Source organism: Fopius arisanus, unplaced genomic scaffold, assembly GCF_000806365.1.
Source record: "Fopius arisanus strain USDA-PBARC FA_bdor unplaced genomic scaffold, ASM80636v1 scaffold00056, whole genome shotgun sequence".
Taxonomy (NCBI): Eukaryota; Metazoa; Arthropoda; class Insecta; order Hymenoptera; family Braconidae; genus Fopius; species Fopius arisanus.
In genome coordinates, this window is record NW_011887795.1 from 238,352 (window position 1) to 254,550 (window position 16,199).

Here is a 16,199-nt window from a genome sequence, read left to right on the forward strand (position 1 = left end):
TACCGATACACTAATTTTTCTAACTTTTCACTAAAATTTAATAAAAAATGAATAAATTTTAGTAAAAAGTTCTAACAATTTGTGTATCAGGATGACAATTTGTGAAAGAATAAATCATGATGTAACGGGCAAACGCTATATTTTAATATCCCGAACCGATCGATGGTTTGAATAAATCTGTGAAAAATAGGAAATATAAAAAAATAGCGGCAGAACATCCTTAACCTTTTGAAAATCCAAATAATGAAGTTATCAACGGAAAATTTGTTGATAAGACTCTTCCAGCTCTTTCAACTCCTTCATCTATCTGGGATGATTGAATTTTCGGTTCAGGTACCTCCGGACATTGGGCTTCTTCCAGTTATTTTCGTTTTATTGATTAAACTTGGGGGTTTTATTTTTCTTTTCATTTGTTGGAGTGGTTTTATTGGCATGATTTGGGGGTAAGATGGTCTCCAGCTTCTCACACGGTTTGGGATATCTGTAGCGAGAGGAAAAGGAGGATAAAGGTGGACTGTCTCGGGTGGTGTCTATCGACCCGAGGGTACTTTTCTCCCTTCACAGGATAGTTTTCGTACGTGTACACCAACTTCCAGGGATATGGCTCACTGACCATTCCCCTCATTCATGTGGAAATGAATTATTGAAGCCTTTGAAGTTTTAGAAAGTATCGTAATTACTCGGGGACAATTTCTAGAAGTTGGCGTTTCCACAGATAATTGGATTATTAACAATCGTTGATGAAAAAAAAGGAAAAATGAATATCATAAAAAAGTGAAAGGGACGAGAATATTTCCGCTTCACAACACTTGTCCCTCGATTGAAAATAATTATTCCCTTTGTCATTCTCACGCGAGGATCGATACTAAATAAATTAAATCGACAGATTTGTCTTTTTAAAATGAAATTTTATCACTCGACGATCGCCGATTTTACGTTGATTTTCACCAAATGAGACGAAAGTTATAATTAATGCCGAGTCGAATTACGGGGGATGAAGTAATTGAAATTTTGCGGCTGGAGGGATATTTTGGATAGGGTCTTATGAAGTTAATAATTTCATTTACCGGACGTAGGTATATCCTCGATACTTCAATCAGAGACGTAATGTACCGGACGTTATACCGTGGGAAAGAACACCTCAGCGTTAACTTGTCTTTTCCTCGCTGGCCTCTCCTGCTACAACTTTTATATTGTTACGCAATAATACCTGACCTCTTGCACGCGATTTGCGCCAAGTGGATAGTATTTCAGCGGCTTTTGTTTTAATGTTGGAATCCGATGGTGCTGTCATTGTTACAAATGTAATTGAGGCGATCGTTGTTTCTCCGTTGGTTGGATTTAGCAATGTTGATGTAATCTGATCTATTAATATCGATGAGATGGTTGTGAGGCTTTTACGGTGTGATAAGGAGATCTGGTTTGTTTATGATTGAATAATCAATTTTTTACCGCGATTCAGACGCGTAAGGAAGTGGAATGTCATCTTCGGTGGTGTCATTCGATTATTTGCCATTTTATTTGGCTTTAGTTTCACGTTGTACTCAAAATATCCAGGGAAATTTGAATGCTCTGGGAATCGCAACACCTGACGTTTCGTCTGGAGCAGGCAATGTATTGCCAATAATTTAATTGAATGACTCGATCTTTCATTTATTGGTAACAAATAAATTTTAGTTAAAGACTTGATATAATGTAAGCTAGGTTGTTAATTTTCAATGTTGCTCGAGAGTTTGTCTTCAAGTGTCCCTGGTCAGTTCGTCCAGGGTGACAGGACTATCCACTAGATAAGGCCCTTTTGTCTGTGGGGCCTGGTCCACTTGTTGGGCTGTTTCGGTCATAAACACCCTAAATATTTCCATCATTCCCTGTGATCTGTTACAACGAGTCTCTTGTTCGTTTTAACATCGAAAATATTTTCAACACATCAAATTTTCATTTTCATTCTCAAATGTTGAGCCACTGAATTATCGCATGAGCCCATCATCTTCCCTTTGACGGTCGAAACAACTTTTATTATAGTAATTGTATCAGGGGCGTTTTATCCCCGAAAATAACTCTTTTTGAAAAGACAATTGTTGAGTCAAATGGAGTGACTCATGCTCAAACAAACCGAGGTTAGCCACTTCTCTCCTTTTTTGCAACAAAAACTCGATGATTCATCGTGCACCAGTGGTGACGAGGAATCTCGGACAGGAGTGAATAAAAATAAAAGATAATATGGATAACCGAGAAAATACGAAAACGTGACGGTGGGGAATGAAAGGGAGAGAGTTGGGCTTGAACGTGACACCTCAGGGGACATTACGACTTATGGAGATTAGATTTCGATAGCCTTCGGATTGTCGTTACGCGTATCGAATCGGCCCCGTAACGAACGCGAAATGCAATAACACTTGCTGGATTCTTTTTTTATACCCATCCGATTTTTTTTTTTGTCCTTGAATTGTATAATCCTGTCCCAGTTTCAATGGTGGATCGTTGATTCCATGATGAGTCAGGGATTTGGAGAGTTGGGGGGATACGGGTGGTGTTTTATTTTTCATTTGTCGCAGGTTAGAAAATTAGAAAGCGAGAAATTGCAGCTGTCGGTGAATTCCACCTGTCGAGAGGCGGTTCCATGTCCGAGATCGGCAATCGATTTGTCATGCGTTTTGATGGTGAACATTTATTTATTCTATCGATTCAGGCTTTTTTTTTATTGAGGGTTGAGGAGAGGAAGTCACTTTCGTTTTATTAAACAGCTGAGGAAGTTCCTGGTCTCATTTAATTTCCAATTGTTTTTGCCTCTCGGTGTTTTAACACTTTTTTTTTTTTGCTTCCGTAATCACTCGAGTTTCATGATTTCAAGTCGTGGGTATTGGTTTAATAAGGTATATCCATTGGTATCAATGAAAAGTGGAGGAAACCGATATTTCTCCGATAATGTGAGGTAGAAATATTTATGTTTGAGTTGGAACGAGTGGAGAAGTGTTTATCGAGTTCGGAATCTAGGGAGATCTGTTTCACAAGGGCCGAAATGCTTTGCACTTGGAAATCGCAGCGATCTTTATTGCTTGAGGGAACTCGAGGACAAAGGGATCAATTCAAACTAGATACATAGTCCACTGAACCTGTGAGAATCATTCATAAGGGTCGAGGGAAATGTGTTTCATGATTTATGGGGTACGTGAGGGACTAATTTTTGGGCAAGAATGGCTTTCCCATTTTTTTTTTTTTATTTCGTTATCAATTTTTAAAAATGCGTGACAAGCCTGGTGGCCTGGCGTAGTGGTTAAGGTCGTTGCCTCACAACGGATAGGTTTCAGGTTCGATTCCTGGTCGGGTAGAATGGTGAGATCTAACGAGTTTTAAAAAGTCCTGATCAATCTCATAGTCTCATAGTCTCATTCGATTCGAAGCGATGTAGAATCTTCTTATTTTTTATTATTCTAAAAGGGACACGCTTGATACAATCGATTATCTCGAAAATCTCGAAATCATGAAGCCACGATTCCTTATTGGTCCACCTGAAGTGGCGCGAGATTACAAAGTCGTAACTCTCTTACCGGAATCGTTTCATAATCGCGCGCTGGCGCGCGTTACGGATTCTCGTAATCATAAAAAAAAAATAAACACATGACAAAGTGCCTTAAAATATCGCTTATCGTTCCGATAAATTCCAATGGGAAACGAGAAAAAAAAAACCCATGAGTTTAATCATTGTAATTAAGTGTCGAGGTGATAATTCATTCGTAATCTCCATAAATTATCTCCACCCCTTTCCCTTAATCTTCTATTATCCCAGGACTATCAACTCTCTGGGAAAATATTTTCCAACTTCTCGTCCTTCAAACTCATCTTATCTCAAATATACTCTCCATAGTGGAGCGATCATGGGGGGATGATCCGAGGGATGGAATGGAGATCGAAACGTTGACATTCCCCTAATGCTCTCTACCCCCGTATTCTTTCTCACACCCCAACACCGTATCGCACACCCTAGCCCCGGCTAGATATGAATCCCTTTTGCTTCTCTCTCTCTCTTTCATATTTTTCCCTCATGATCCCCTTGGCGATTGATCTGTACAACCCACCCTCCAACCCATTACCCCTGCCCCACGGTGTTCTCATCCATCCCCCACTGGTCCATTCGCTGCATCTCTCATCCCGGATATTCCATAGTGCTTTTGCAAGCTCACGCACAGCGTCAGAATTCATACCTCAATGCGGATAATTTTTTTTTTAATGAAAAATAACTCAGCGTCGAATTTTTTTTTTGGTTTTTTTTCGGGTTTAACTCGATTTTAGTCTTGGATTAGTAGGAAAATTTGGTATTGCAGACTTGGTTGATGAAAATCAATTGAATTTTTGAATGGAGTTTCAATGAATGAATTAAAAAAATTGAGGGAATTGAGAGAATTGATAGGACGATAAAAATGGGAGAAATGGGAAAAATGAAAAAAAATGGAAAAAATGGAAAATAAAAAGTTTTATTTAGATCCTATGGGGAATAATGTTCCATTCATCCCTGAACAGAAAAAGGGAATATATTTCACTGGTTGTCTAGGTTTTTTTTCGGGTTTGATAAGACTTTATTCTTGAATTAGTAGGAAAATTTGGTATTGAAGACTTGGTTGATAAAAATCAATTGAATTTTTGAATCGAGTTTCAATGAATGAATGAAAAAAATTGAGGGAATTGAGAGAATTGATAGGATGATAAAAATGGGAGAAATGGAAAAAATGGAAAATAAAATGTTTCATTTAGATCCGATGGTGGATAATGTTGCGTTCACCCCTGAAAATAAAAAGGGAATGTATTTCACTGGTTGTATAGTCGCGGGATATCCATCCAAGAACTATATTTCACTGTGCACGGGATTTCATGAGCGCTAGGCAACAGCAACAGAGCGAACAGCCGCTAGGCTAGGGGTTGAGAATTTCCATCGGACCGAAGGGCTTTTCTACCCCCTGTCATCTCCAACCCCTCGCCGTCGTCTGCACCTGCAGCGGTGCGCACCATGCCATCATCCAGGGGTGGAGAAAAAAAAATATATATATATAACATGTGTGTTGCAAAATGGTGGGGATAAAATTGTGAAAAAAAATGTGTTGTGCACGCCAGTGTCTCAATTAAGGGATTAAATTCAACTGGGAATGGTCGGGAATTGATGGGACACGGTAAAATTTTGGAGAAAGGGTCGGGGTAATGGGATGAGAGGAAAATTTCGGGTTTCCGTTGGGAATATTGTTGACATTTGTTTTTTATACTTCGGGGGTAATGTGACAGTTGTTTGAGAAATAGAATTGCCAGAAATTTTCACCATTTTTTTTTTCATCATTTCGGTATGATTTTTAGAAAGATTTTTTCTATATTATTTTCTCGAATTTTATTGTTTGGCGGAATGAGAATTAGAATTTTCAACGTCTCTCTGAACAAATGGGGTGGAAAGGCTTATTTATAACCCCTTGGCATCGGAAGTTTCACTATATTTTCAATGGAGAGTGGGTAACGACTCTCCTGTTGGCTGTTTTCAAGATTTTTACTACTCCCTGACCGTTTCGTAAATTTATCTGTGAGAAAGGAAGTGCAGGAGACGCACGAGAAGACTGGGGCGGGTGAATTTTATGGGTGAAGGCTGATTTTGAAGGGGAAGTGGTTTAGGTTTAGGTAGTGGATGATAACGATAATAGGTCATTTTTCGGGGGGAGTTTGACGACAAAAAAGGAAAAGTAATAGTATGGAAATGGAATTGATAATATTTAGCAAGGGAAAGGGCAAATTTTCGATGTCTCTAGGGGTAGGGCAGTTAAATCACTCCAGTCGTACAATTCTCTCACTATTTTTCTCGTTTTCTTCAATAGAAACCACTGAATTCCGCCCCGAGCACTCATACTCTGGCTTTCTCCAACTCTCAGACCTCTCCCTCAATTCAATTCCTAAAAAAAACTAGAGCGCCATGCAATATTCATTCATAAAAACCTCTTTTGGCTCAACCCAGCGACAAATCATAAATAATAATCGGGTGGGTGGAGAGGTCGGGAAAATTTGGGGTGGAAATTCAATACCACCATCTTTTTGCTTGTGCTTCTTGAAATTGATTCTTGGGTTGAGAAAATAAATATGTAAGGGAGAAATTTAGAATGGATTCGAGGCGATTTTTCAACAGTCGATTCGATGTGCAATGTATCGATCCTCAATTCGATTTATTTTCATTCGATTCAGGACAAGTTCATCACAAGTATTTCGTCAATAACTTGAAATCAAATCAAATCAATCATCGCTTGTGTGGCATGAACATCTCGTAATGAGATTAATCAATAATTATTATCGTCTCGCGAGTTATTCTTTAAAATATCACACGATCTACCCTGAAATCTAGTTATCACATCTCGGTAAATAGTCTCGAAGTAATCGTCAATGATGCCGATAAAGACGATCTCGACAACATCGATAGTCTTCCTCCGGTCCACGAGTGATGACGCCAAGGGTGTCGAATACCCCAGATTCAGATTTAATTTAACCGGGAAAAATAAATGCGGGGGACATTGCTAAAAGTAACGGAATAAATATGAAATTATCGTCTAAAGCTGGTCGACCTTGTCAATCGATACACTTGATCGGCAATTCTGGAGTACTGGTACATTGCTCGATATTTCTCGTTTCTTTGATAGAAAAAAGGATGCTGTGAGGTGGATTGGCACTCACTACGGGATGAAACGAAGATGTTCTGTAACTGCAACGTGAATTACGTGGTTGGCTGCGCGTATAAATGCGGTTAATGGCAGAACCGTAAGATGAGTGCATGCACTACAAAGCATTGCTCTGTCATTTGGCGGCATTGACATTAGGCTTTTGCGGATCCGTGAAATCGGGGTATAACAGGGAGGAAAAAAGTTGATAGACGGAGAGAAATATTTAGTAAAAATTACGGAACTTTCAGTTCACTTACCGATTACGGAGTTGATTCGACAAATTTAAGTGACGTTATTGTTATTTTTCACTGACAATTCCGATAAAAATTACGGAACACCGCGGAATAATTCCGTGACTTTAGATAAAAATTACGTGACAGTTCCGTAAAATTTCCGACAACCACATTTCGCTCCAGAATTACGGAAAATACACGTAATTTTTATTGAATATTTCTCTCAGTGTAGTTGATTTTATTTTTTCAGTCGATTGTGAGATCCGATGGGATGGATGATTGAATTAAGTTGAATTAAGTTGAATCATGTGGAACTTGTCCTCAATCGGTTTGAACTTATGCAATCGAATTAAAACGGCGATTTTAATCGAGCAATCGATTAAGAGAATAATCGATTTGAGTTGAGTTGGAAAATTAAAGTTTTATTTCATTTAAAGTTTAATCTTAAACAAGTTGAGTTAATCGATTGATACTGGTTTCATCTAGGGTTTTCAATTCTCAATTTTTAACGCGTCTCTGTTTTTTTGCGGAATTAAAATCCATCATAAAAGTCCAAGGCTTTCCCTCATAATTTACTACCTTGGTTTTCCCCATTCCAGACAACTTTCCCAGTCTTTTCATCTCGAAAAGAACTGATCCTCGCGCTTGGCGACGTATATCTCTACCTCGGGGCACAACAGACACATAAAAATGTAAAGATTTTTCCGATTGCACTGCACCATGTGCTCCTGCCATCAAACGTACACCTCGACCCGAATCTTTACGATCACAACTCCGTGTACCTTGTAGATATCATATTAAATTTCCTTTTACTCCTTTCTTCGTGGGTTTCCGCATTGTCCTTCAGCATTGATCATCCAAGCCTCTGCAGTTTATCTGGAATAAATTCAGGGATGAAACAAGTGGATGATTACATTTTTTATGAATGCTTATTATTGTTAAGGCATCAGCTATTCACCATCCATTGAATTCTTTTCTGTTCGAATTCCATTCTATTTTTTACTGCTGTAGTGCCATCTTCTATTGAACCGTCAGCAGAAATTTTTCGCTTTATTTCGTACTTACAAATGATTCTATCTTTAGATACTTTGGAGACTTCATTTTGGTTTAATCAAGGTTCAATCAATCAGAATGAGTTCTGTGGAGTCTTCATGAAACATTTGATTTGGTTTGAATGTGTGGGTAAAGCTGGGAAAATTCAGCTTTAGAATGGAAAAATAATTGAATTAATTCGCGAGATGAAGATGCCAGATGGATATTTTCATGGGTGGATGGTCGGGTTGGCTCGGTGGTACTCGGTGGTGATCGGTTGGTAACTCCAGACGCTACATTGCCTCATGCCAACGTCAGTTGACGACCAACCTGGACCGAGTGAACGTACACCAGGATTTATTCGTCATGATCTCGGGTATCCGTAACGCGTGGTGTTGAGTGACAGCTAGGGATTTACGTACGGAAGTGTTTTGTGGGGTTGATGGGGGTAGATTTTGATCGTACTGGGGATTATGGTAATTTTGGTTGGGGTGTTATTGACCTTGATGGGCCACTTGAAATGTCCATTGGAATGGGAGGAAATTGGAGGGTGGTGAAGTGTGACCGATTGACGCATTTCTTTGTTGCATTTTTTTAAAACTCATCTCCTCTCGCGCCATTTTCTGTAATAACAGTAGGATGGAGTGAACAGATTGATTTTCTCAGGGTGCATTTCTCGGAGTTGCAATCCAATTTTTATATTTTTTCTAGTCCGGTAATTTGACGGAGAATTATACTTGGAAGCAGTAAATACGTTTTCTTCTTCGTGGGGTTATTTATCCTTTGAGGATAAATTTTATCGTTGAATGTTCTTGTGATAATTATTCAATGGTATTTTATTGGTTGAATTATTATTAATAAGATATTTGTAATTCTCTATGCAATTGCAATGAAAATTCTTATTCTCTTTTTCAAGTGAATATTGGATTTGAAATTCTGATGAATTGCGAGGGGTCTGGTTAATTCTATTATCATTTCAAAATCAATTCTCGGGAAAACCAGTATTTACCAAAAATTTGAATAAAAATGGGTTGGATCGAGAAATGTAAACGAGTTAACTCAATCACTTCCGCAAATATTTGAAATCACCGATGAAGAATCACGAATTGTGGATTCGTGATAAAATGAAATTGGCAAAGTTAGCCACAGGCACTAGATCACATTGAATTATTCCGAATTTATGTGGTGAAGTACATGGTTTTTTTCACATATGTATACGGAGTAGTGATAAAGGATTTTGTCCCATTCCCTCGGGTCCATTCCGAATTCTGCATATTTGCCTTTGTCCCATTGCTGGTATCAGAGTGAAAACGGATATGGAGTATAACAAACACTCGGGATTTTCTCACGATACTTTATTCAATTTCATGGATGATGCTTTTCGTCGCGTTTTTATGGAGGCTGAAAGCTTCTGGGGGAATTAATTCATTCGGTTCTTGGAATATCTGATTAATTCATTGAGCGAGGAAAATGCACCCTTTCAGAAAAACTTTGAGAAAAGTTTTCGAGTGAGAGGGGAGTAATTGATGAATGGAGGATGATTGCGCTAAATCTAGTCGTCAATATGAATAAGAAACTTTGAAATGGATTTGAGAATTGGTTTGAATCAATTTTACTTTGAATAATTAAGAGGATTTGAATGAAAGCGTACGGAAAAATCTTTACAATTAAGATTACTCGGATGAAAATATTATTTTCATAAAAACAGGATAAATGATTTAAAGAATCGTTTAATAATACGAGGAAAGTCACATGAGAGCGCTGCCATCTTGTCATCTCCCCTCTCTCGGTCGCGAGGAGTCTCAAAAATGGTGGTGCCTCCACCTCGCATTTTTAAACAATTATTAAAATTATTTCTCTTTGTCAATTCACCTCGAACTTGCGTCATTCTATTCCTCTAGCGTGAACCATTTTCTAAACCCACTTTTAGGCATTTCTGTATAGGCTAAAAATTTCACGGATCAATTTTTCCTTCGCATTTCTATAGATCAATGCCCTTTACGTTCTAGCATCAAATATCATTTTTCTCGTTTCTCATAATGAAAATGTAACGAAAATAATTATCATTAATCAAACTCGTCGCCCTATTGAATGCTCAAAGAGACGGTTAGTCACGCGTCGATGTGTGACTCAAATGCGCGGATTAATTTCCCGTTCATATTCAAATATCAATTCTTTTTAATTCCACTTTCATCAACAAAGAGACATGAATACCGATCCTCATTCCAAATGTTAAAGCACGTACAAGCAGATGAAGATGAAAAAAATAAGGGGAATAATAAAAAAAAGGATAGGACAAAAAGGCGATATGCCTGGAGGGGGCATAAACAAGCCAGGGCGAACCTGACGCCGTGTGTTCTAACAGTAAAAGTCCAGCTAGACTACTACGCTCTCCCGATAAAATCCCCCCAGTCTGAGGTAGATACAAGATGCGGTATACCGGTCATTTCTTCGAGATACACTCGTTTATGATTCTGCGCGAGAAAACAAGTGCGTACGAGGCTCGATCTTGCCTTCTTCGGGTGACCAGTAAAATTCTCTTAATTAACAGTGTTGACGGGTTACGGGTTTACATACTTGGAACGTGTACGACAAAAGTGGATATTTCGTTTTTTTTTCTTTTTTCACTCTCTCACTTTTTACTCCACCCTTTTACCCACTGAAATAATCTGGGGAATTATATGCTTATCGTGTTAACTAACTTCATTTTCGATAGGCTCTTTTTCCGTAGTGCAATGAAATTGAGTTTTTATTGTTTCCATTCCGTTAGTCGTGAATGAAAGTAACAGCTAAAAGCCGTTTTTATTAATAATCTCGATTCTTTAGAAATTGATAAACAATTTGAAATTTCTATTCTATTTCCGTGTAATTGAACAAAGAAGGTCTCGAATAACTTCTTCAATAGCTTTGATACGATTTCCGATAGGAACAATGGTTCCTGTTGAAAAAATAATCTCCGACAATGATCAGTGATTCATCATCCTCGAGGTGGATGAAAATGTAATGTCAATGCCGACAAATAACAGAACAGTTGTTCCTGGTGATCGTAGAAATTCCATGATTAAAAATTTTTTAATTAAAAATTGCACAAATTGAATTTCTCCATAACAGCAGAGAATTGCTTTGTGATGGTTACAATAGAATGGCTGCGTAAAAATTATTATACAATGAGATATTGTGAAAGACCTTCATAATCGCTATGATTATGAATTCTTGGCTATCGATGGACATTTCAAAATGGTGAATAACTTTGGTGGTAGTGATAATAATAATAGTTGAGACAGTGAATGGTTGTAATTGATGAGGATGGAGATGCGACTAGACGAGGATGAAAGTGCAATAGGTGATGGTATCAGTAATGGTACATTTGAACCATTGAGTGATTCCTGTGGCGAAAGCGACATGGAGGGACTCGATTTCTCCCTATTCGAGCCACAACAGAGTGACACCGATTATTCTCGTGATATCAGACGTGTGTACACTGGTACACTTGATTTTTTAATCAATTGCGGTAAGAAATATTTGAAAAGCCAGTTTCAAATTGATGCGCATCACATCAGTCGATCATTTGATAGGATTCGGTGATCTTTTTACTGAAGATTAGGTTTAGATTGAAAGGTTATCTAGGGATTTTTTTCTGTTGCTCTTCAAATTTTTACCGGTAAAATCATAATCATAATCATAATCATGATCATAATCATAATCATAATCATAATAATGCCTGGTTTACTTTGAATTTATACGAAGAAATACTGGGGGAGAAATAGAAAAATGTTTGTAACCGGACATTTTCTCGTGTACTCGATGGACAAGAGATTAAGTCAGTCTGACGTGTCATGATTGATAGATTAGGATTATTTGAATAATCAATCTGACCACATCTGATTAATAGAATCTACAATCGAACGCATGTGAAGATGGGGCGGTGGATTGAATTTATTAACTCGTTAAACCATTACAAATTATTTAGCTGGTGATGACTCAGGAAATAGTAATCCTATTCACGGAACTATGACAACTCTTTGTGAACCTGTCGAACTTGAAATTACAGTATACTATATCCTTCGTCCTCCTTTCTCGCGTCATTACCTACTTTCTGATCGACTGGTTTTTAGTTTTATTTTTATATTTTCTTCGTCGTAAACAAGGTGCACATGTGCGAGGCATAGTTTTCACTGTACCGCGAATTGAAATAGCGTGTGGGAATAGAGAAGTCGATAAGATCGATCGGAAAGAGTTTTCGTGTCAGGTTAGGGTAAAAAGAAGGGACCGATCGAAACACTTTTTAATGGTAGAACTTACTCGTTTAGGAACTAAACAAAAAGCTGGAGTTCAAACTGTCACGCGTCAAATAGTTCCAATTTTGGAATCAATTTTTATATTTCGATCCTTTATTTTTACCATCAATTGAATTCTAGTTGGTACACGTTAAATTGATGAATTATTCGAATCTTTATTACATTGAGGAAAGGATTTTCTGGTTGTAAAAGGATTTAGATATTCAATTAAGGCCCGGGTAGACTATCTATCGACCGTCGATTTTTGTTTAAATTTTATCTTTTTAACCTAAAATACATTAAAATTTGGGATCAATTTTGGGTTGCGGGAAGCACTTGAATGGACATGAAAAAATAATGAAAAAGAAGAGGAAAAATTATTGAAGGGCGCTAAAGATCGATATTATTTAAAAGGAATTTACCAAGGTTGCTAAAAAATAATAAAAAATACGTAGCTTACTATCGCATCTAGCTGTCACTCAATCTTCTGGAGAGCGATGGTAAGCTGCGTAATTTTTATTATTTTTTTGTCAACTCGGTAGATCGCTTTTGAACAATATCGCTCTTTAGCGCCCTTCAATAATTTTTCCTCTTTTTTTTTCATTATTTTTTTATAACCATTCGAGTAGCTCCCACAACACAAATTTGATCCCAAATTTTAATGTATTTTAGGCTAAAAAGATAAAATTTAAACAACAGATGACATTCTAATTAATTGGTCTTTTTGTTTTCTAAAGAGAATCATTACCCACGGAAAAGTATAAATTATATAAAAATTAGCGCATATTGAATGTTCAATAAAACTTGACACGACTAGCGGAACACGTTTTATTACGAATATGAAATTTAGCCCCGGATATTGAAAAGCCGTCGACGGTAATTTGCGACAGTGAGGGGGATACGGGATATTGAGAGAGGGATATATATTATTCAGGTGGTTTTCGATATAGTCGTGTTGTAAAACTTGGTCGGGTAAGGTCATCCTCCAGGTGATAGTAGAACTGAGAGATTTAGTATATGCTAATTTCACCGGTTGCTTGATCTACCTGATCTGCTAATGAACGGGACAATCCGATTAAGATAATTACTAGAAAACAAATTTTGGGATTGAAATCGTGATTTGATTGTCAATGGATTAAGAAAATGCCCGTCACGATTTCGCTTGACCTTTCAAAATTTTCTAGGCCTCGCCTTGAATACAAAATCTGATATTTTTACTTACACAATCTCGTATTGTTTTCATTAATTTCACGAAATAATTACCAATGTATAATGATTATTTTCGTTAGTTAACGTTTCATTGGAACTATTTTTACACATGATTTTGCGCGCAGTTGCTGTAATCAGGGAATATTTGATAGCACCGGTAAACCGGAATAGCCTTTACCATGTGAATTACGGAAATAGTTCATGGTTCTGATAAATCCTCAGCACTTGGTACCTCCCGTCATTATTTGCTGCTTCCATAGGCAACAGTTTTGAGCGCTCGATGGAGCTTTTAATTTATAATAATTTACAACATTAATTGGTCGGTTGGCGAATGGACAAAGGCATTGGGATTTGTCCTGGAAAACGTTTTGGATGAGGCATGATGATGGGGTGGGGGGACGGAGGGAGGGAGAGGGAGAGTGGTTTCTCCACTGGAGAATGAAGCTTTACCCCCGGAATTAATTATTCGGAATGAACGTTGCCCGGCAATGTCGAGACCATTAGCATCCGGAAATTGTCGAGGTAGGGCAACCGGGTTGCCTCTCGTTTGGTCCCTTGTCTCCACCTCACCTGGTACAGCTCGATATGCTACAACTACGGCAAACAGTTGTTGCCGACACTCGAGAGTACCCTCCTGAGAGATCTTTAACCCCTTGGGGGTGAAGAAAAGGGGGATGAAAGCTGTTTACGGTAATCCCGGGATAAAAATTCGTTTAATACGAAAACACTTTCGTAATGCAAAAAGTTGATGGAGTTCATTTCGGATTAAAATTTTATTCTCAAAACGGAGATTTAATTTTATTAATAAATAAAGATAAAATTAATAAAAAAAGATCAATTTAGCTGCATATGTAATGATATGAGCGCTGCAAGTAATATATTGGAGTTGACTTCATGAAAAAATTGAATCTCTTTGCGTCGGCGCTGGAATTCATAACTCAATTATTGAAATTAGGCAACAAATAGCACGAATAATCGCTATTCTCGGGACAGGTTTTTTCAGGGTTGATTTCTCTTTACTATGAGTGCGCATTCTATTTTCGCAATTCAATTCCTGAGAGCAAATAGACCACTGGCTGCATAATACTCTTAAGTAAATCAAGTTAAACTGCCGAATCATGTCGGGGAAAAAAATATATATCGCCGCATTAATTCACGACTTGTAGTTCCAATTTGTTCATTCGATATTGATCGAGTTTAATATTTATTCAGTTAATACAATACTAGGTACAACATTACAAGTGTCAGGCGCCAATCTATTTCTGTTTAACTGGCAACAATTTAGCATAATGCATTTGTATCAATGGGTATTTAAACGAATCCCCTTTCACGGTTTATCTATCACGCTGGGTTATTTCATAATTAGTAGTAAAATTTAATCACGGATCTGTTGGATAGTTGTCTGGTATTTGAAATGTGACCTTTTACTCTAGACCACTTGTGGACATTAATACCGCAGTCTCACATATTTATTGACACACATGTTCAATTTCACTCGGTGGTTTTTCAACTAATCTCTAATTTTTTTATTATTTATTTATTTGTTTATTTGTTACTGTTAACAGAGGCAGATTGCTGTGTTGGTGATGCTTCGGGGGAGGCATGCTGGGAGCCGTGTTACTGCGTACTTCTTCAAGATGAACAGACTCTCACTGCCTACAGGAGTGAGGACATGGCGGTGAGTTGTTATTTATTGCTTGCATGAGATTGACAAGGATAAATCACAGCGTTGGGATAATATTAGATGAAAGTTAACAACTATCTTTCGCTTGATTCACGTTAGAAATCATCAGAATACCATTGGGCACGTTAATTTACCTCGTATTATCAAAGCATTTAGCATGCATGCATTCCACTCTGGCCTTTTTAAAAGCTGGTATCAGATTAATTGAACTTTCATTTCACTTGGGAATTATGCAGCAATTTGCGGGGACCGGATGCTTCTTCAGGGGACATCATAAGGTTTGTCCATCATTAATTTTGCCTTAGATCTGATGTGCCTTGGATTAATTATTGATTTCATTAATAGCATGGGATTTGAGTTGTCGACGGTTTAGAGATAATTAACAAATATCGTATGTTATTCTGTCGTTTGGTCAAGCTATAATTTTCCAAATTAGAAGCTATTCTACTTTGTCCTATAACTTGGTAACTGTTGTACCAAAATAGTTTCTTCCGACGTTATCTAGTTCGACTATTTCGACAGCAGTGTTGATAAGAATAGGTTTTCTCCATCTCTAAGTGCTTGAACCACTTCCAATAAAATTCATATCTTTGTCGAAAGTCTGGAGATCAAACACTCGGTGATATTCACCATCAGCAAATCCAGACTTCCTTCTCGATGTTAAAACAACAGGCTCCAATGAACCCATCAGTATCTCCCTGAATGTACAAAAGAATTCCTACCCTAGACTTCACTTGAACTGTCACCTAAAACAAATGAAAAAAGAACAGAGGTTTTTTTTTTTTCGACGGGTTGTTTGACATGCAATAATACTTGCTCCCGTCGGATACAAACCGAGATGTCTCTTCAACAAGCTTGACCACGACGGCCCTTTGAGAGTTAATGGCCTTTTCGTTTAAACTCCCTGTCCAACGGCCATCCACCAGTGCCACAGTTTTAATTAGTGACATCATCCCTCGGTCGATCAAATGAGCGCCGAATATTAAAGCAACTTGAAGGATGGAGTAAGCAGATTCTTTTTGCTGACGAGATAGTTTCTTTGTTGACCCTTTTTTTTTTCCGTCAGACATCTTTTGCTTTCATTATT

The 16,199-nt window shown here is 37.7% G+C and overlaps 1 protein-coding gene across 13 annotated transcripts in view; it reads left to right on the forward strand.

The window, feature by feature from the left end:
• raskol (Ras GTPase-activating protein raskol) overlaps positions 1 to 16,199 on the forward strand; it is a 79,061-nt gene that overhangs the window by 17,249 nt on the left and 45,613 nt on the right. For 3 of the 13 annotated variants that reach the window (XM_011307803.1, XM_011307804.1, XM_011307805.1), the window contains exons 3-4: positions 14,994 to 15,106; positions 15,349 to 15,390. In XM_011307803.1, the coding sequence (XP_011306105.1) occupies positions 14,994 to 15,106; positions 15,349 to 15,390 (155 nt within the window). Of the gene's footprint in view, positions 1 to 8,285; positions 8,419 to 8,942; positions 9,128 to 10,494; positions 11,454 to 14,993; positions 15,107 to 15,348; positions 15,391 to 16,199 lie in introns of those variants that run through there. The other 10 variants (XM_011307795.1, XM_011307799.1, XM_011307800.1 and 7 more) reach the window with 8 other exon arrangements.